Below are 21,818 nucleotides of genomic sequence, written 5' to 3'. Positions count from 1 at the left end.
GCGTGTGCTGGTGGATTATTATTAATCTAATCAGGCATGAATAATCATGAAATTGAGAGCCTGATGCGTCATCTGCTGGGAGATTTGTTTTGCGGTGTGTGGCCGTGCGACCAGCTGCCGCTGCTAGCTGACAAATTCCCAGGGCCGGCCTACTTTATCGTGAATACACATCCTTCACACATGCCGGGGGAACACTGGCTAGCTCTGACATTGGATGAGAATGGTCAATCCAGCTTTTTTGACTCTTATGGATTCTCTCCGGATTTCGAGTTCTACCCGTCAAGCATCGTAACATTTTTAGAAGACAGATCCTCAAAAATATTGTATCATAATAATCAGCTTCAAAACACTTTGTCCACTGTGTGCGGTCACCATTGCATTTTTTATCTATGTCATAGAGCGTGCGGATTATCAATGCAGCAAGTGTTGTCGAAATACACCGGAGATGTGATTAAGAATGATTTAATGGTATCTAACTTTGTGAAAAAATATCAGAAATGTGTCATTAATCAAAGTTGTACATTTTATACTCACGGAACATGCTCTTTGGAGATGTTTCTGGATTGTTATGGAATTTAAAATGTCTTATTTTTTTTTCATTGTTTGTTTTTTTTTCTTCTTATGATTTAATATTTGTGTAATGATATCATATGTTAGTGTGTGAAGTAGAGAACGAAGTTAGACTTGAAAAATATAATCAATAAATATTTTATTGAATAAAAAGAAATAGGCTACATGTTTCATTTTCTTATAACGGTTTATGGTGAAAATGTAATCCATCGGGGTGGTAGTGTCGTCTTACGAAGAGACTTTTTTGATCTCCCATCAGCATTTTTTGGATCTTCCAGCTCAGATCTCGACCAGTGGGGAGAATGAGTTATCTGCCTTCTTCTTCTTTTTCTACTCTGCTTAACGCTGGTGGGTGTACCCCCATTTTCAATCGATGTACCCTCTGTTTTGAAACGTCTATATTCTTCACGAGCATAAGGGTTAATGACTGAAGATATAGGGATGTTTACTTCTGACATGGAGTGTAGAAAATCAGACCATCCTCGGGTTTGTGATGCTCCAGATTTTTTAAACGGAAGCATGAGATTTTTCAACAAATCAATCATGTGGGACCCTTTTATAACATTCCCTTTAAATACAAATTCACCTCGCGAAGTCCAACTCTCACTTCTTTCGGATAATTTCTTCAAAATGTACTCGGCATTTTTACGATTGTGTTTAGGAAGGCTTTTCAGTACTTCCGTAAGAACCTGATCCTTAGGGGCCTCGTCCTGCCCTGGGCCTTGTTTTTCTTGGGACCGCTCATGTTCAGGAACCTCTGTGTCACGCTGCAGCGTTAAACTGACCCGCTGTTTTTCTTCTTTGACACCTTGCTTAAGTAAAGTCAGATACCTCTGGAGAAGAGCATCGTATCTCTTGATTTTTTCATAAGAAGTCAAACCCGGCTCGTTTAATATCGCTCTCATTTCAGCATCCAAATTCTCCTCCGCCGTCTGTCTGATGGACGTGTCTGACTGGGTCAGACGCTTGAATTGATGAGGGGAAATGAGAAACATCTTCTGCGATGTTCTGAGAGACATTATCTCCTGATGATTCCACCCACTAGATCACCGATCAAGGGTGCAAGAGCCGTTAAGATGGGCAGAATAAAACCACCTCGTTGCTTTTTGAGAGCCAACTGTTTAGTTTTTATCCCGGTTCTTTTATCACCCAACAATCTGATGATATGTCTTTGTTTCTTTAATTGTCGGTGTTGAGAGGGTGATAGTTTAATGTTACCTTTTAGGATATTCAGTGCAATCTCGCACAGAGCCTGAATAAAGTCGGGAGAGCAGTGTGCGAGAATATCTTTACGTTTCTGTGGACAGGCCTGGTACAAAGCTCTGAATAATGGTAAATTCCTTTTTATACGCGCTGACATGATGACTTTGTTCTGGGTACGTACACAGCAGGCCACTGCTGAGGAAGTATCCCCGTTCTCAGTCTGAAATGTTCTGGGCAGGTAGGCGTAAAATCGATGATTAAATATCCATGAGCTTCTCTCGTTGCGTCTTCAAAACTCTCCAAGAAGAGACCCTTTTGAGATGGAAACATTTGGCGGGCCAGTATATTCAGCTGGAGTTTATCTCTCGGGTTCTTAAACAACACCATATAATTACAGTTCAAACTAATAGTGCGACTGAACTTTCCCTGATGAAATACATTCTGAGTCAACATCATAACACTCATATTACGATGGTGACGAAACTGGGTAAAGACCTTCATCACGTTTTCATCATCTGAGGCTTGAGCAATAACATCGTCTAGAATGATCAAATGATTCTGATCAGGAGGAAACAGGTTTTCATCTTCAAAAGAATGAGGCAATCCTTCCACAAAGGTAATATTTTTATTCATCTTCTGCAATTCAGCATACATGGGTTGAAAAGATGTGTAAATCCATACAATATTTTCTGGAACAATATCCATGACATGATTACAGTTTTGTAAAATACTTTTTACAAAGAAAGTTTTCCCGCAGCCGCTGGGTCCAACTATCATACATGAGAAAGGGACTCTAAATCTAGGATCAAAATCAATCTCCTGTAAATCCATGTGACTTTTTATTTTATTTCTTCTTCAACTCTAATAACCGAAAGGCAGAGTTGTCCCGTCAGAAAAAAGACGTCTCTTATCATACACCAGTCGAAACTTTTTAAGAAATGTCGCGTTTGTCAAACGGAATCTCTTTTTATCCCTCCTGATCGTGTGCTGAGGGATTTCAATGACACCCTCACTTGACCCCTGTAAGTAGCCCTCGACCAGCCCTTTGATGCTGTCAAAATTGACCCTCTCGCTGCATTCATGCGTCTGAGTGATGCCTTTAGCACGTATCATTACATTTTTACGGTTTTTGGTCTGGTATGCATAACTCTTGGGTCCTGTCGATGCAAACTCCGAAATGCTGTCACCATCTAACTCGTCAGTAAGATCACCCAGATAATTCCCCAATTCCAGAGGAGTTTCACCACTTTTTGTCACATAAATCAAACTGTCCGTGTCAATATAAATCAATCTGTCCTGTAACTTCTCCATGCTGCTGAGAAGTTTTAAACGTGCATAAGCGGTGGTGAATGCTGCTATAAACACATTATTTGTCTTACTTGGTGGATATATGACATGTTTATTGAAATTCCACTGCACTACACACATTTCAGGGTTGAAAAAATGAAAATAGTTAACCCTGTATTTACTCGAGAACATGAAGCTGAAAAAGTCTTCAGGGTTAGTGATGACTGTGGTCTGAGACAGATCACTTCTTTGCGCAAATTTCCCCCAAAAACTGTTTAAACACAATTTTGCAACCTGCCTTTTGGCAGGATTCATCTCGATTTTCTCAGGGTCTAATTGGATGCCCTGATGCAGTTTGTAGTCGCTTATATACTTTGACTTACTCTCCTGATCCACTGCATCAGATGGATAGCCTGAAGCCTCCTGCTTACCCTTTAAAAAGCAATGAATGTAACCTTTAAAGATTGTATCACTTCTCTTTTCAAAATGCCACACCTCTGTGATTTTAGCAAGACGATAACTACACTCCAAAGCTTTACATAGTTCTACAGTGACCCAAACTCCGGTCAGAGCTCTTTCTTGATCATTATGCATGCAGGGACCTGACTGGTAATTTAATTCAGCGCATGAGCGGCAGAGAGTGAACACAAGTTTACCTTGGGATGTTCTGTAAGGTAAAACAGGGAACAACAGGTTACGTGGTGGGTAGACCACAGCTTTGATTATACCGAAGTAGCTGCTGGGGTCATCAAAATCTTTGTAAATGATGGTGGGGTGTCCGAGGGGAAAAACGCAGTTGGCGTTTACATAAGGGTACAGAGATGTGTAATCCACATAGTGTACAGTTTCATCCGGTTCCGCTGTGTACCTCAACTTCATAGGACAGGTGCGTCCACCATACAGCGCATCCCGGGGGGATAACGGTTCGGGTGCATTAACTTTCTCAAGAAAGCTGATCACCCCTGGGTCTGATTTTTTCATTTCAATCCACTCATGCTCCCATATGACTTCGAGACGAAGGCCGTACACAGTTTGTAACACCTTGCTTCTCTCAACAGTGGCTGCGTAAAACTGTTCAAATGCGACCCCTCTCAACGGACACTTGTCATGAGGCATGTAACACTTTTTACAGCCGTGGAAAAAACAGCCATAAAATTCAAACGCAACTTTGACACCGTTAATCTCTGCATACCCATCCACTGAATATGGCCCGATTTTCTTTTCACCCCTATTTAATGCATGCTCGATAAATATGGCTCTGCTGTCTGCAATCCAGCCGAGCCATTGAATGGACGCGCTGGAGAACGTTTTACTGCTACGTCTGTAGTCCAGAGGTGATGGAATGGCTAAGGTTTGAGGAGGAAGGAAATTGGTTACAAAAACCTTCATGCAGGCTGATGCTATTGTGATACTTTTAAACGGATCCACACTTGTCTCCTTAAAGAACTCGTCTCTGAATTTTAAGCATCCTTGAAAAAGAATTTCAACGTCATTTTTACAATAACGAATAGCTTCTTTCTTAAAGTCAAAGACCTCTTTGCTCGCTTCTCTGTACCAGCTGCTAAATACCTGTTGTTCTTGAAGACTCATGCGTTCTACAGCGTAGCAGGATGGAGGAGGAAAAGCCCCTACATACTGGAGATGTTGTTCAGAGGAAAATAGGTGGGGGAAAAAACCCTTGCTTTGATCGGTAAAGCCTAACGCTTTCGGCATGGCACTAAGCTTCATGCACATGAAGGACAGGCTATCAATGTATTTTAACCTGTAATCAGGGTCGGTTAAACAGAGAACTTTACTCCCTACCATGACGATATGTGGTTTAATGCCTAACTGCAGCATTGCTGTGAGAATCAGGTAACCATCGTACCCCCGCGCATTGTGCGCTATTAAGGTGTAACCTTTGTACATTGGCCTCCTGAAATGCAGGAGAAATTTTTGGGTGCAATTCAGTCCATAAGCGTACCATTCATCACCTTTCAACGTTTTAGCACAGACCAGAAAGGGGGTATGCACGCCGCTGTCATTGACGAGGCATTCGAAATCATAAAAAATCAGTTTATCATCAAGCTGATTAATTGCACTGCAAGGCAGAATGTAACACTTATGATCATCGCATGTAACGTCTAGGCTGGGGGGTACATTTTCACCGCAAATACTGCATTTTACATTACACACGTGTGGTTTATTCGGTTTACTGATTGGAATAACGTATATCCGTTTGCATACTTTACACAGTTTTACCAATTCACAGTCACTGATAGGCCTTTCAGCACTATTTCTGATGCGCGGTTCCCTGTGTCTGCTGAAACATGAAGAATTACGACAGATTCTTTGACAGCCTGCACAGCTTACAGGATTGCTAATCTCTTGCATACATTTATATGTTCGACACACTGGACAATAACCTTCACAATGGTGTGTATTGGCATTCTGATAGCTGGCGTAACAGTAATTACAAATATATCTGCACCCCATAAAACCTTTGAGATTTTTTATCCCATAGTAATGACCTTGAAATAACAGCAAAAACAGAGGGTTTGAACGATCGGGGAAACTGGTCTCAAATTTACACAGAGCAGTAGAGCCCGTGGTTCTGTGAAACACTACAATTTTTCTCTTCAGAATGGTTTCAAATTTACCAATATCACTAAAAGTAACTGCTGTTTGCTCGTCAAGGCCTGCCTGATGGTGCCATCTCCTCCCCAGTTCTACAGCACGGTGATCCGTGAGCTCAGGGTCAGAGACGTGTGCGAGGCTGATTGCAAAACATAACTGATTACCGGTATTGTTTATAATATACAAATGACGCATTTTCTTATTAAACAGTTCACAGTCTAACGTTCCTGCAGCTTTACGCTTAGAACCTCCTGCTGGGTCATTAACAACCTGAAGAACAAATTCCATGTTATTATCTACAGGTATATTTGCATTCGATTGTACTAAATCGTCGAGGAAGTTTTCGAAAGCAGGCAGGATCATATTTCCATCATCTGTAACAGTAAATGTGATGTGACGATTGAGATTTTCACCCACTAATTCCAGCTGCACAACGTCGTTACGTCTGGTTAACGATCTCGCAGCGTCGGCTAATTCAATTATAATACGCATGATGTCTGTATAGAATGCTGCTAAATCTGGAACGTCACTTGGACAGGGCGGCGGTATGGTAAAAGGTCTCCTTATTTCATGGTTATTAAAATGTTCACGTTCAACCACAGCTGGAGGATCTCGCTCTATTTGATTAGAACTAACCGCTACTCCCGTATTAAAATTACCCCCGTGATGATCTGCGGAGTGTGACGTAGAGGGGTTATGATGAGTGTCAGGTGGATCATTTTCCTCAATGCTGCTGCTGTGTGGAGACGGTTCGCTGTTCAAATCGGAAAGAGCCTGATTGATTACGTTTAAAACGTCACAGTGCCGATCTGCGGCGTGTGCAGGTGAATCATTTTCCTCAATGCTGCTGTGTGGAGACGGTTCGCTGTTCAAATCGGAAAGAGCCTGATTGATTACGTTTAAAACGTCACCGTGCTGATGTTCATTTATTAAATTTTCACTGTTAGCAGGAGATGCATTAACGGGAATTTCGTTAAGTTCATTAACTAAATTTCTTATTTCATCCAGGGCAAGTCTGATTACTTGATCAGAACTAACCGCTACTCCCGTATTGAAATGACCCCCGTGATGATCTGCGGAGTGTGTCGTAGAGGGGTTATGATGAGTGTCAGGTGGATCATTTTGCTCAATGCTGTGTGGAGACGGTGTGCTATTTTCTTCTGCATTAACGGGAATTTCGTTAAGTTCATTAACTAAATTTCTTATTTCATCCAGGGCAAGTCTGATTCGGTTATCCATTTTCTATGAACATAAGAAACGAAAAAAAAAAAAAAACTAACCTACAGAAAAAAAAAAAAACAAAAACAAAAAAACACAGTGATCAGTTCAGTTTAAAATCACCTTGATGTCACCAAAATGCTTCTTTAACAGAATCTGACATGCAGCCAGAAGCGTTAACGATGAGGTCTTATTACGAAGATTCCGTGAGGCTGTAGAGACTGTCTTCCTGCGCTGTCCAGGTCTCGATGAAATCTGCTCCACCATCAACGTCGCCTCTGGAAAAGATAAAGAAAAAAAATAAATAAAAAGATAATAAATATATACATATATATATATATATATATATATATTGAAATAATCACATTAAAGCTGAAAAAAAAAAAAAAAAAGGGGAATTAAAATTAATTCAGTATGTATGTATGAATTAAAACGTACCGTTCATTAAACCACTCACTAGCGTTGCTCGGGATTGTAGCGCAAAGAGTCGCTGTCTTTTGGCCGGGGTTAAATATTCTGTAAAAACAGAAGACAATAAAAAGTTATCTTACGCTGCGCAGCACAGCGTTCATAAATAAAACGAAAATAGTTTTTAAAATACACAAGTTTTTTTTTAAATCTTACTCCGATTCTTTGCGGTAAAACCTCCAGATTTCACTTCTTGTTGGACTGAAACTGTGCCGTTCTGCTGAAAGCTGTCTTGATCTTTGAAAAGCGACCTTCTGGTGGGCGGATTTAATGTGGCATCTTTGGATGTATCTGTAAACAGGTTTATATGACATTTTTATTGAACTATGCTTAAAATACATATATATATATATATATATTGTTTTTATTTAATTTTTATTTCCTTACCTTGCTCCTGCTCGACAACTATGTCTTCCACAGAGCTCTCAGTCGAATCTGTAAACAGTTTTATCTGAGGTTTAAAACAAAAGTCTCTAATAACACATAAATAAAATACATTCACTCTCAAAGAAAAACAGTTAGTTCTTAGGACTTACTTTCTGGAGGTGCCGGTAACTTATCCGGTGTGTCTTCAGGGGAAATGATGATAATTGGCGGAGGAGTATTCAAAGAATCTGTCGTAATTTCTGTGTTAGAAGAAAGTTCAGTTGTTGCGAGTTTTTCTTGTTTGGAGATAATTCGCCTTCTCAATTTAGAGTGTCGATTCCAGCTGCTGAACCCTCCAACTTGATCATTCGGGTTTACCTCTCTCATCAAATCTATAAATTGAAACATTGTCAAGGGTTAACTATAATATATATATATATATATATATATATATATATATATATATATATATTATTGCATTTAACATTTACTTACCATAATCTGATTGTGTCAAGATGAAATCATCAAGGTCATCAGCGGTGGGTTCTATGACAAAGAAACAAAAATATATATATATATATATATATATATATAAACAATATATATAAACAAAAATTGAGAACATTCACATGCATTTAATGATACTTACTTACTTACTTACGTTTTAAGATGTCATTGTGCTTTTGTGAATTATCAGAAGAAGAAGCCACAATTTCCGGGTTTCCTGAAATATTTACCGACATTTTTTCTTGTCAGTACTGGTATTTTTCAATGTAACAAGTGTTATGGTTCAATGACATTCAGCATTTGAAGACCCCTGACACTGAGGTTAACCAGTGAAACAGAGCCCCCAACATTTACTTTACACACAGTATTTATACCAGAACATGACAGTGTTATCTCAACTGCAAAGACTATGTTTTTAAGACCAAAACCCTTCTTGAGTTCAAAGGTGATATGTTATCTAAGAAACAGACGTAACTGCCCCTTCCTGACATCGCCCCTAACAGTTGGGATATAGAATAACTGTAACCCTGTAACTCTAAGATGAAAAAGTAAAATGTTTTTAGAAAAGCTACAGGTAACTTAAATTATCATTCCTTTTTCCTAAAATGGAGTCTCTCATGATTCAAAAAACAAACACATCATTGCTAGTCAATTTGTAACTTGGAAACAGTATACTGATGTTCTTTTTTTTTCTGTTAATTTGATATTCGTCTTACCTATTTCAGCTGCCTATGTTTTTAAGACCAAAACCCTTCTTGAGTTCAAAGGTGATATGTGATCTAAGAAACAGACGTAACTGCCCCTTTCCTGACATTGCCCCTAACAGTTGTAACCCCCCTGTAACTCTAAGATGAAAAAGTAAAAATGTTTTTTTAGAAAAGCTACAGGTAACTTAAATTATCATTCCTTTTTCCTAAAATGGAGTCTCTCATGATTCAAAAACAAACACATCATTGCTAGAGTCAATTTGTAACTTGGAAACAGTATACTGAAGTTCTGTTTTTTTTCTGTTAATCTGATATTCGTCTTACCTATTTTTTCAGCTGCTTTTCCAGTATGTTGACGCAGAAGCTGAAGGTTTTTCTCGTTCCATCGATGTAGTGAAGCACAATTTTTTTATTTATTTACTTTTTTAGGTCTTTTCTATTTTTGAACGGATTTAGACTGGCTCATATATTCAACAAATAGGTCCTGCTGTAAAGCAAAAATTAACTTACAATTCTGTCAGGTTACACAGTTCCTTTATTAGGATTTCATGTGATAGGTCAACATTAAGTTGATTATACCTTTAAAATATAAAAGGATGCATGTCTTTTATTTATTTTTGTTTTTTAGATGTATTAACGCCTGAAAAAACATACAGATTATTAATAACACCCTTAAACACACCCCTGTGTGTTTTAATTGGCTCATTTAAGGCCTTCCCCGTAACACCCTTAAACACACCCCTGTGTTTTAATTGACTCATTTAAGGTATCGCCCCTAATGACGACAACCAATCAACATCCACTGATACGCCCCTTGGACACCCACCCCCCCCCCCCCCTGCCCACATGGCAACCACATGGCGCCCATATGCCCCCCACCGGAAGTCCCGCCCACCTGTCAAAAAGTTTGATGAAAGGGTGTACTTAAATTCTCTGACCTCCTTTAGAAGTATAACAAATAAAAGATAAAAGCAGCAGCAGGTTTGTAATTAAACATAATAAAATCAAAGTTCATGTCAATTGGTTAATGCATTTCTAGACCAAAATTGGTGAGATTTCTTAGTTTTAATGGATTTATTGATTAAACTCAAACAAAAACAAAACAAATTCTGTATTTGACAGAGATCATCGAAGGGAAAACTGGCTAACTCCAATCTGTGTGTATTTGATTAGTGCATCTCTAGATGTTATTTAGCTAATTGTTGTGGCCTTTATTTTCATATCATCAGTGCTGGTCAGTGTTATAATTGCTTTTTTAGCTGCATTTCTAACACAGGAGGCTCCCCTTGAAAACAAGCAGAGTTCCTTCAGCAGGACTGCCCAATACATGGGTTAACTCTGAAATCTCTGCATGTGTGTGTTGCAGGTGTCAGGCATTGTGGGCAGAGCTGATGTCTTGGCTTGTTTGCTGTTCCTGCTGACGTTCTACTTCTATAGAAGGTAAGGCAACTCAGCAACACATTGTCCTCATTCACACAAGCTTATGTATGTTCCCTGTTTGCATTTTATATTGATACTTTTTGTAGGTCTATAACTTTGTTCTTGCCATAATACACATTCTAACAGTCTATTCAGTAGGACTATCAGCTGTGTACTGTATCCACCTCCTGCACAACACAACTGATGGTCCCAACCCCATTTATAAGGCTTGAAATCCCACTTATTAAACCTGACAGGGCACACCTGTGAAGTGAAAACCTGTTGAAGCTCATCAACAGAATGCCAAGAGTGTGCGTAGCAGTAATCAAAGCAAAAGGTGGCTACTTTGAAGAACCTAGAATATAAGACATATTTTCAGTTGTTTCACACTTTTTTGTTCAGTATATAATTCCACATGTGTAAATTCATAGTTTTGATGCCTTCAGTGTGAAGCTACAATATTCATTGTCATGAAAATAAAGACAACTATTTGAATAAGAAGGTGTGTCCACACTTTTGGTCTGTACTGTATATTTTCTGCCCGAATATATACCTGTTGTATTTTTTCTTCCAACAGATTCCCTGAGCCCATTTATTTCCGTCTTTATTTTTTACATTCCTTGGTTGCTGTATTGTCGTTTCCTCCTCAAAATGCAGCTGGCTCAAAATACAGCTGGAAATGTAAATACAAAGAGGGTGGGACAGAGACAGAGGGGTCGGTCTTTGGAACAGCATCACCACCTCAGCCTTTCTCCTATTGGCTGTAGTCAAGCTTCTAGGAAGTAGGTGCTGAGCCTACTTCCTAGATGCCTGTTACTGAAAAGAAACTAGCAGAAATGGCTAATTTATGTCATGTTGTTGCTAAAGAAGTCAGGAGTGTTGTGGAATTGGTGGTAGAAAGCGCTGTTAGTCAGGATAGTTTACTGTATCCCGTTGACTCAAACAGAGAGAATACTTTAGTTTGCCGGATTACTAAGAGGCATTCACGTTAACGGACACACTTTGAAAAAAAAGCATGACACAATGTCAGACAGTTGCATCTCCACTCCAGTCTGTTGTCCAGGTGAACACCAAGGTATTTATACTCCTCCACCACCACTTCTTCTTCCATGATGGACATAGAGTTTAACCTATTCATGTTTCTCTTAAAGGTGACCCATTATACTTCTTTTTAAATATTTGGGATAGGTCTATTAGCTATACAAGACATGTTATTTACACTTTTTGCACAAAATCATATGAGACTAAGCCTCCTCAATTTCCCCTTTTTGAGTTCTTTTTAGAATATTTATGCAAATTAGCTGTATCTGGCACGACAAGTACTTTGCAGATGTGAAAACAAAACCGAAATTTATAAGACACAACAAAAAGTACTTACATTTCTGTCATTTTGCACATTTGCCATGAACAGTAGGGACTGGATTTTTCTTCAATCAAAACATAGGCGTGCGTACTTGACTCCGCTGACACTGGATATGTGAGAAGTGTATTCCACTACTTTTTTTTCTTTTAGGTTTTAGAAAGCTACACAGCGAACTAGCTCTGCCTCCCTGTCAGATGTGGTCATGGGAGAAAGTATGGCAATTGTTGGAATTTGTCACCAGAAATATAGGAAATTGGTACGCTTGACTGTGAAGCCGCGAACAGTGCGCGTGGAGTCTGCACTGCTCACTGTACACCCGACTATGTTCTGCCCTTAAGTCTTTCTGCAAATCCTGTTGTGTGCTGATGTGAGTTCTCAAATCAGTGCGTTATCCGATAGCGAGAGAATGTACACTGACACATGTGGATCTTTTCAGCTAACAACAAACATCTGACTTTGAGGGTGGCCGTGGTGAAGTGTGTATGGTAAAACCAGTCGTTGAGATGTGATCCTCTACTGAAAATCAAGTGGGTGTAGCTCCGCTTCAGTTGTCAGTTGTTAGTTGTAGAAGCATTAGAGACCCAAATGGAAAAATGATCAAAAAGTGAATTTTGCAAAATCTATCCCTTTTAAAATCTGCAATCTTCTCCTTTGTTTTATTCACGTTCAAGATGATATGATTGTTTCTACACCATTCCACTAAGCGGTCCACCAGCTCCGTGTACTCAGCTTTTAGTCTATCTTTGATCCAACCCATGACTGCAGAATCATCCGAGTATTTCTGAAGATGGCAAAATTCTGTCTTGTACTGGATTCTGAGGTGTACATAGCACATTTTAGCAACAAGATAATTCAAATACTTTATAGTGACAAAAAACATAAAGTACATTGCAGTGGCATGTAGAGAAAAGCTGGAAATTAAAGAAAAGTTGGACTACAGACTAAAATATATTAACGCACTAGATGCTTTTAGATCTATATTTTCTTAAAATATAATCAAATTATACGTTTTCCCTGGAGAGAAGGCAACTCCTTCTCTCTAACCCATTATGAGTCCCAATAATGGGGAAATATTTCTTTTAAAACTGGTCAACCCCTGGACCAAGAGTAAGCGACTTCCTTGTGCTTTGTACCTTCATTGTTACTTCTTTTAAGAGATTCCGGCTCAGCCACGGTCTGTCTGGGAGGGGTCTTTGACAGTGAACTGCTGTTCACTGTAGACAACGAGGTCATTTACGCTGTCTGTTCCAAGGTGGAAAATCCTGATTAAACTATATCTCCAGTAGAAACTTTTGAGCTCCCAGTTACTGGAGTCGACTTTCCAACTGGTGTGTGGCTGAGTGGGGAATATCTGTTAGAAATTTGGATGGGTTGGTGGTGACCCGTGGTAAATAATAAATGGCCTGCACTTGTTTAGCATTTTATCAAGTCCCCAGAGACCCCAAAGCGCTTTACACTACAATCAGTCATCCACCCATTCATATACACATTCAGGCACTGACAGTGGTAAGCTTTATTGTAGCCACAGCTGCCCAAGGGCAGACTGACAGAAATGAGACTGCCATACAATCGGTGCCACAGAGCCCTCTGACCACCACTAGCTGGTGGTCAGAGGGCTGGAATCCCATGGGTGAAATCTAGGTTTATGTTTCCTTTACCATCAGCCAGCCTGAGGTCCCAGTTGTGTGGGCTCTGTTGGAGGACTGCTATGAGTAGCTCCCTTCTGCTGCTCCGCACTGGATAAGGGGCCATAGCACTGTTGATGCTAACGCTAAGCTAGCGACCCCTTACCACGCAGGAAAAATCTGTGTGAATTAGGAAGGGTTCTCAAGAATAAAGTGCAACAACAGAAAATAGGTGTTTAAAGCTTTTCTGCTTCTGCTCTCAGTGGAGGAGGACACTTTTCTCCTGTCTCCCGCACCCTCCCGTCTGCCCTGCTTCTGCTCTGTGTCTTGTCTTCTTTCGAAGCTGTGAATTATGGATCTGGTCAGGTGGTCTCAATTGATCAAATTTTCTCGATAGGAAGACAGGTTAAGGGAGAGCCGTCTTGTCCAGACAGGAGATTCTTCTCCGGATACACAATGGACTCCTGGCAGAAGTGGAGGATTGTGTGTCTGACGATGATGTCAGTCGAGGACATGGAAGATGTGTACATAATTGGATTTCTGATAACAGGATTTCTGCTTTTCGGAGTTTGCTGTTAACTGGCATATTGTGAATTTGGCAAAACGTCGGCAGCAGTTTTGGCCATTGCAAGGCTGCCCGGCTTATGTGAAGGGATCTGTAGAGCTATCAACACTCAGACTGAAATGTTAAGGGAACAGGATTGCAAACTGGATGTGATCCTACAAGATCGCAGGCTGGCTACAGTTCCTGGATTCAGAGGTGAAATGGGATAAATCTTGGAGAAGTTGCATGCTCGGATCTGGCGAAAGACCAGGAATTTGGCTGTTTGGATTCGCGATTGAGAAGCACCAGCGAGACTCAAGGTTGATGGAAAATTAAGAGTCAGCCTGACCTAAATAATTGTTGTTTTTCTGAATCTGGCTCCCCCGCACGGCGTTGATGGCTGGCTATCTTCAACTTCTCCTGGAAGTTATATAAACATGACGCTCTGCTCCCTCTGCGCCCTCCCTTCCCTGAGGACATCTGTGGACCTGCTCAGAACTGTGTGGCCAGTTGATGAACATTCCATCGTACTATCAAGGACAATGGCCTCTGTGACAGTGCTTCATAGACTTACTTGGGACTCACTCACATGCACACACGCACATGCTCATATAAAGATACAGACTTCACCGTATCTCTGGAATATGTTGTCTCGTATATGTGTTGCTTATTTGTGCTGAGGTTTTTTTTGATATCTCAAACTGTATCCTGCTAAAGATACAGTGTGAAATATGATTTTTTTCCCCCTCCTCTTACCTAATGTGGTCTTTCTTCTTATCCTCTTTTTACCTAAACGTGGCTTCATAGAATTTTAGATTGCTTAGAAGGATTCATAGATTTTTACATTTCTTAGAAGAATTGTATTACAACTATGTCATACCAGTGAAAGCCAAACATTATTAGTATTTGAAAGTTTGGACTAAAACTGATTTATACCAGTGACCCAGCACAACTATTTCATACCATTAAAAGCCAAACATTTATTAATATTTGAAAGTTTGGACTAAAACTGTTTTATACCAGTGACCCAGCACAACTATTTCATACCAGTAAAAGCCAAACATTTATTAGTATTTGAAAGTTTGGACTAAAACTGTTTTATACCAGTGACCCAACCTCTACTTAGACTTCAGTGAGTGCCCATGACTGTTATTATTTGAAGGATGGGACCACAAATGCCTCATACCAGCGACCTCAAGGATTAATATTATCATCTTTCTTATAGAACAGGATGAATTCCTTACCACAGAGGACTTAATGAGCTAATTGCCTCTATTAGAAAGATTGTAGTAGAACAGCTCTTACCAATAAACCCCCAAGGATAATTAATGTCATTTGATATTTTTTTCTGTGTTTGATTTTCTGTATCATTGGAATGTTTTTCATCATGTTCTGCGCTTTGAGTGCCTTGTTGCTGAAAAGCGCTACATAAATAAACTTGACTTAAAGTGATTATGTGTTAGAATAACTCGGACACATTAAAGAGAATTTTGATCAAATCGAAAGTCTCTGACACCAAAAAGATCCACTGACTGAAACAGCAAAAACAGGAAGCAACGTAATACACCATACTCCATCAGGGTTTTGACCCCAACAGCCCCATCCTTCTTCACTTTCTAGTTGGTCCAGTTCAAGTCACCATATGATGACCTGAACTGATGATGTATGGCGTACTACCAATACTAGGGTGACCAGATTTAAAAAAAACTGAATGCGGGACAACAAGGATGCTTATGAGGGACATTGTGGAACACATTGTCAACACTATGATGACGTGATAAATTTTAATTAAACAAGGACCTCACATTACATTCATCAATCTCTGCTTTGCCTGTTAGTACAAAACAATGGACTAGCACAAGTTTAAAAAAACTTTACGAGCTCTAAAAGTTTAACATTGGTAATCTCGGCCGCTGTTACCTTGTCTGTCTGGCAGTCATCTCTGGGTTTGAGAAAAAGGAGTCCATCAGCAGGCGGCTTTTTAAGCTGTGCATTTCTTGTGCAACTCACTTTTACATTGTTGCTTCACATTGTGCTTTCCTCCTTGTGAAATTGAAAACTAACTTTGGCAAACTTCAGATCCCTCAGAGATCACCTTTTACTGGCCTCACCCATTTATAAACCGTTTCCCAGTCGTTGTAGCTGCATTATCTTTTCAGCGACATACTTTCCATTATATTCTGTATAGCCTACATCAGTAGGCTTTATTTTACAAGCATCGCTGTGCGCAGGTTGGTCATGGCATCGGACGCTGCTGCGTTTTTGTTTTTTTTTAAATAATATTGTGTTTATTGATTTTTTGCATAAGTGTAATACAACCATAACTGCATGCCAAAATTCAATGTTACCCAACATGTTTGCAGAAGAATAGCATCAAACAAAAAGAAAAGGACATAAAATAAAAATAAAAAACCAGTACATACCCAGCATGAAAATAAACAGAAATAAAATATATACAGTAACAACGACTAACCTTCCCAGATATAAATTTGGATTTATAAATTATTGTATAGCCAGGCATGTAATAAATAAATACAATGCATCCATATGTTTGCAGTAACAAATTATAATTGGTCATCTTCAGAATCTTCTATTAAATTTAAAATATCCACAAACTATTTGAAGAAGTGTGGGACCATTTAAACACTGACAACTTTCCCTTTCTAAAGCATGTAATCCTTTCCAGGGGAAACACTGAGCATTTGTTTCATCAAGTATACCAACTTGGGCATATGATTTTTATAAACTTTTTTTCAAAATATCGCATTTGTGCTTTTAGCTTGTAAAAGACATATTTATCATTATTTGCTCAAACTTTGTAAACTTTTACTTTTCGTATTTTCCTAATATAAAGAGCACAGGATTTTTTGGAATATCCTTTGAGATAACTGTCTCTACAGCTCTCTTAACCTCGTCCCAGAAAACTCCCACTTCAGGACATTGCCACATACAATGGAACAGTGTTCCTTTCGCATTAGTACACTTAGAACATACGTCAGGTACATTTTGATTATATCAATGCAATTTTTCTGGTGTCACATAAATTCTCATGAGCCACTTATACCGGAGGAGCCTAAATCTAGTATTAACTAGTTGCTTATGTGCCTGCTAATTTCCAATCCTCTCTTAAAATATTTTCTGATAGTCATTCCATGCCCTCAACTTAGAATCAGAATTGTCAGTTGAGTTGCACAATAACAAGCCTTACAATTCTGATATAGCACTATTACTCAAACAATTTTTAGAGACAATTTTTTCCAAACGTTTTTTGAGGTTTAGTTAGACTATCCGGTTGGTTTTGATAAAAATATACTTCTTTGTTTATGTTGTAAACATGTTATTTCCTCAAAAGACACAGTATCTGAGTTTGGTCTATACAGGTCTTGTATTGCCTCTAATCCTTTTAAAGCCCACTGTTGAAAAATAGTTTCTGCCCTTCCTGGAATAAAACACTGATTCCCCCAAATTGGAGTATAAAGAGACAAGTTATAAGGCTCCTTTTCATATTTACGCACTTTAAACCTGATTCTAATCATATTCTTAATGATTGGGTTTTCCCTTTTTTTGTAACCAGATTCCATCTGACTCCATTTCCCTCCACAATGGGGCATGTTTTGTTTGAAAATAAAATTTTGTTGACCGCAGTTGTCACCAATAGTATCAAATTATGTGAGGACATTTTAGTCCTCCTTTTATCATACGGCAATTGCAATCCGAGCTTTACAATTTTTCCAAATAAATCCTGTGAATAACTTTTTAATCTTTCTGAAAAAGTCAGCAGGCAATGGCAATGGCACCTTCTGAAAAAGATAACATTCTGAGGAGCATACTCATTTTTAACACTGATTCTACCAATCAGAGACAATGGTACAGATATCCATCTATCAACTGATCCTGTTATCTCATTCACTAAAGTTTCAGAATTAAATCTGATAATCAGATTTAACCTACACCTAATTTATATGCCCAAATTGTCACGGTTTGTGGCTGGTTGGGACCGGGATGCAGACAGAAGCTTGGAAGCCACATAGTTCAGGAATCTTCTTCTTTAATAAAAATAAATAAGTGACTCACACAGACACGGAGCAGGAGACACGGAAAGATAACAGGAGGAACCAACGGGGAATAAGTAGAACTGGTAAGTTAATATACAGAGGGAAGTGCAATGTGAACCAATGGGAAGGGAGGCAGGTAATCAGATGATTAATGACAGGTGTGAGGACCAGCTGAGGAAACTGAGGGGGAATAGGTCAATGTGGATACTGGTGCAGGGGAACACAGAGACATGGGGGAAACTAAAGACACTCAGGGAAACAGATCTAAGGAAAAGTATAAACATAAATACAGGAATCAAAATACTAACTGGGGAGACAGGAACACGAGGAACTAAACTAGACTAAATAAGCCTAAAAATGAGCGAACATAAAGAGTAACTAAATCGATAAGGAAGCAACAACTACATCTAAGGACACTAGAAAAACCTAACTGTAAAAGTAAACAAGCACAAAAATACTTAGCAACAGACACAACAAGATAAAACATGACAGAGGATCTGAACAAATATTAACTAGACAAAAGTAAACTACTAATCAGAGGAACAGAGAAAACATCTAACGGCAAAGTAAACAAAAACACCAAAATGGCAGAACCTGACACAAATATGTAAAGTGATCCACCACTTTAAATAATAAAGCTAGTAGGGTTGGATTTTCAGCATCCTTCTCATTAAGCAGTAGAATAGAAAATGTTGTATTATTAATGGCCTGAAATTTGACTAAAGGCACTTATCAGATCTAGGAAACAAACTGAATAATATAATTAACATAAAGTGCAACTTTATGTCCAGTTTTGCAAATAAATACTTCACCTATGTCACTATTTTTTTCTTATGACAATTGCTAGAGGTTCTGCTGCTAAAGTAGAACCTATAAGTTTTATCATAAAAGGTTGTGAGATTTTTTTGTTTATTATTTCTGCTGTTGAGTTTAAATACAATAATGGAACCCATTTTAAAAATGTATTCCCATATCCAAATCTCTTAAGAACATCAGAAAGGTAAGACCATTCTACCTTACCAAAGGCCTTTTTGGCATCCAAAGACAAAAGAGCCTTGTCTGTAGTTTCTTCTAAACCTTGAATAATATTAAGGACCTGGCTAACATTATAGAACCCCTGTGATCCAAGTGTGAACCCATTTTGATCTCTATGTATTACATAGGGTGAGGTTTCTTGAATTCGATTTGCTAACACTTTACATAAAATCTTTAGATCAACATTTAGTAGGCTTATTGGTCTCATATTTCCATATGAACTTCACCTCCTAGGTTTTGGCGAAAAGGTTATAAATGCAGCAGTTAGCAATGTTTGTACGCTTCCACACTGAAATGCTTCTAAAACATTTCCAAAAGGGGTTTGAGCTATTCAGATTTAAACTTTTGGAAAGATCTATTGGAAGTCCATCGGGACCTGGTGTCTTACCTGCCTTCATGTCATCAATAGCCGTACTAATATCCTTTTCCCTCAAATCGGCTTCCAATATCTCCGCAAATGTTTTTGGGACTTGTGGAATTTCCAAACGATCTAAGAATGTGTCCCGAATATCCACATCACTCGGTGTTTCAGAATCATATAGTTTTTCAAAAAATTCCCTAAATACTTTATTTATCTTAACTGGATCGGTTATTATATCTCCATTGCTTTTCCTAATTGAAGCTTCTCTTGTTTCTGTTTGATTTGCCATGCTAACAATTTCCCAGTTTTCTCACCCTGTTCGTAAAAGGTATATTTTAGTAATAATAATATTTTCAGTTGCCCTATCCACTGACATTTTGTTATATTGTGCTTTTAGAGTTAACAATTCCTTTTCTGCAGTAGTTGTATTATTGTTGATTACCAGATTCTGGAAATTATTTTTTTTTGTCTCTAGTAGTAATCTCTTTTTGAAAATCTAGTTTTGGATGATACTGGATAAATAATTATCATCCAGCAACCATTTTTGTGTCAAGCTCCATCTGGGTGGATGTCTTACAAGAACATAATCTGTGTACGTAAGCTATTTTTATATAGCCGAGACAAGAAAAAAATCGATGTGCAAGAAAGTCTTATATATTTTAGAATAACAAGGGTAAGCTGTTTCTTCAAAGTGGTTAATAACTGCCCTACCTTTATTGTGAGTTTGATAAACACCTGTAGAGCAGTCCACAGCTGGGTCTAATGTACAGTTCCAGTCTTCTGCAATTATATATGCCCATGAGAGGGAAGATAGAGCCAGAAAGAGGTCAGTGAAAAAATTTGGACCATAAACATTTACAAGGTTAAAATTAGTCGCAAGAGGTGAGCCCTGGATAACTAAATATCTTCCACATTTGTCTAGGATTATATCGGACACTTAAAAAGGAATGAGGTTCATAACTCCTCTTGCCTGTGAATTATATGATGCTGCATAAACAGCCCCTTGCCATCTTCTACTTATTTTAACATGTTCTTATTTAACCATATGCATCTCCTGTAAGAATATAATATTTGAACCTGAATCTTTTAGTTTATTCATGACCTATTTTATTGTTTTAATTTTCTGCAAGCCTCTACAATTCCAAGACAAAAGCTTACGTTTTACATTTTGTGACATTTATAAAGAAAAGTAAATTTTGCTGGCTATTTATCTGAGCAAGGTTAACCACGCAACAACATAATACACTCTGAACATTAAAAACAAGAAAACAACCCATTTCCATAATAAGTGGTTATTCCCCTTGATTACATACACTCCCTTTAGCCTTTAGAAACAGATCCTAAATCAATCCCCCTAGGCGTAATGGTACCCTTGTAAACAAAATGTACCTTTAAAATACAATCCAAGCTCCCCAGCTCCGTATGAAATATTAAGAACCTGTTTAGTAAATTACTAAGCACAAACCTAAGACCGTGTAAAAAAACAATGCTTTAAAAAAATTAAAATAATACAGAAAACAAACACCACAGGCTTTGTATAGCTTAAACTCCACCAATGGGGGTGAGGGGGGGAAGAAAGAAAGAAAAAGAAAAAGATGTACTGAAGGTACATTATCACCAGCTTGTTTAGCGTATTGAACATAAAAAGACAATTTATAGCATATAACAAAAGTGTATTTGTTTGATTCGACCCCAATGAGTATTAAGCAAGCCAAAACCATCTACCAAAATTTCTCACTTAACAATTGAAGGTCTTAAAAACCAAACCAAACCTATACTTCGGATGATCTTTTTTGATTTTGCGTATGAACTCCTCCACCTCCGACGGTTTGTTAAATATCAGAGTCTCATCCTTGTACGTTACCAGCATTGTAGTAGGCGATCTTAACCTATGACTCAGTCCCAGCTCCCACAGTTGTTTACGCGCCAAGCCGGACTGTTTTCTGTTTGTGCGTAGCCAAGTCATGATGAAGCTGAACACGAATGTGTTTGTACAAAATGACTGTTTCCCTTTTTGCAGCCTTGATGACGGTGGTCTTCTGTTTTTAGGTCTGCAACTTCATTAGGGGTCTCGGAGGGTCTCCTGTGCTTCTCTTTGGCCCTATACAATGCGCCCGCTCCAGAAATATGGGTGCTCGCAGATGCATGTCCAATGCATCTGGAAACCAGCTCTCGAGAAACACGCAGAAATCTGGATTCTCTGCTCCTTCGGGCAGATTCACAAGGCGCACATTGTTTAAACGGGACCTCATTTCCATTTTGATAACTTTATCATCCAGGATCTGGTTTCTTTTTTCCAACTTCTCGACCGTATCTTTCAAGATGCAGCAATCATCCTCATCAGCGGAGAGACAAATCTCAGCCGGCCCAATGCCATTAGTACAATCACTTAGCTGTTTTGTCATTTCCTCCGATGCCCTCAGCATGCCATTCAGTTTACCCCGTAAACTCAGACCTGAGATCGCCTACTGCCC

The 21,818-nt window shown here is 38.8% G+C and overlaps 1 protein-coding gene across 4 annotated transcripts in view; it reads left to right on the top strand.

Moving 5' to 3' along the window:
* The window catches only part of tmtc1 (transmembrane O-mannosyltransferase targeting cadherins 1), a 235,338-nt gene that overhangs the window by 33,032 nt on the left and 180,488 nt on the right, over positions 1 to 21,818 (top strand). For all 4 annotated transcript variants that reach the window (XM_047390474.1, XM_047390473.1, XM_047390475.1 and 1 more), the window contains exon 3: positions 10,309 to 10,382. In XM_047390474.1, coding sequence (XP_047246430.1) covers positions 10,309 to 10,382 — 74 coding nt within the window. The remainder of the gene's footprint in view (positions 1 to 10,308; positions 10,383 to 21,818) is intronic.

This window comes from Girardinichthys multiradiatus, chromosome 17 (genome assembly GCF_021462225.1).
Source record: "Girardinichthys multiradiatus isolate DD_20200921_A chromosome 17, DD_fGirMul_XY1, whole genome shotgun sequence".
NCBI classification, from domain to species: Eukaryota; Metazoa; Chordata; class Actinopteri; order Cyprinodontiformes; family Goodeidae; genus Girardinichthys; species Girardinichthys multiradiatus.
This window is presented reverse-complemented; position numbering and strand designations above follow the sequence as displayed.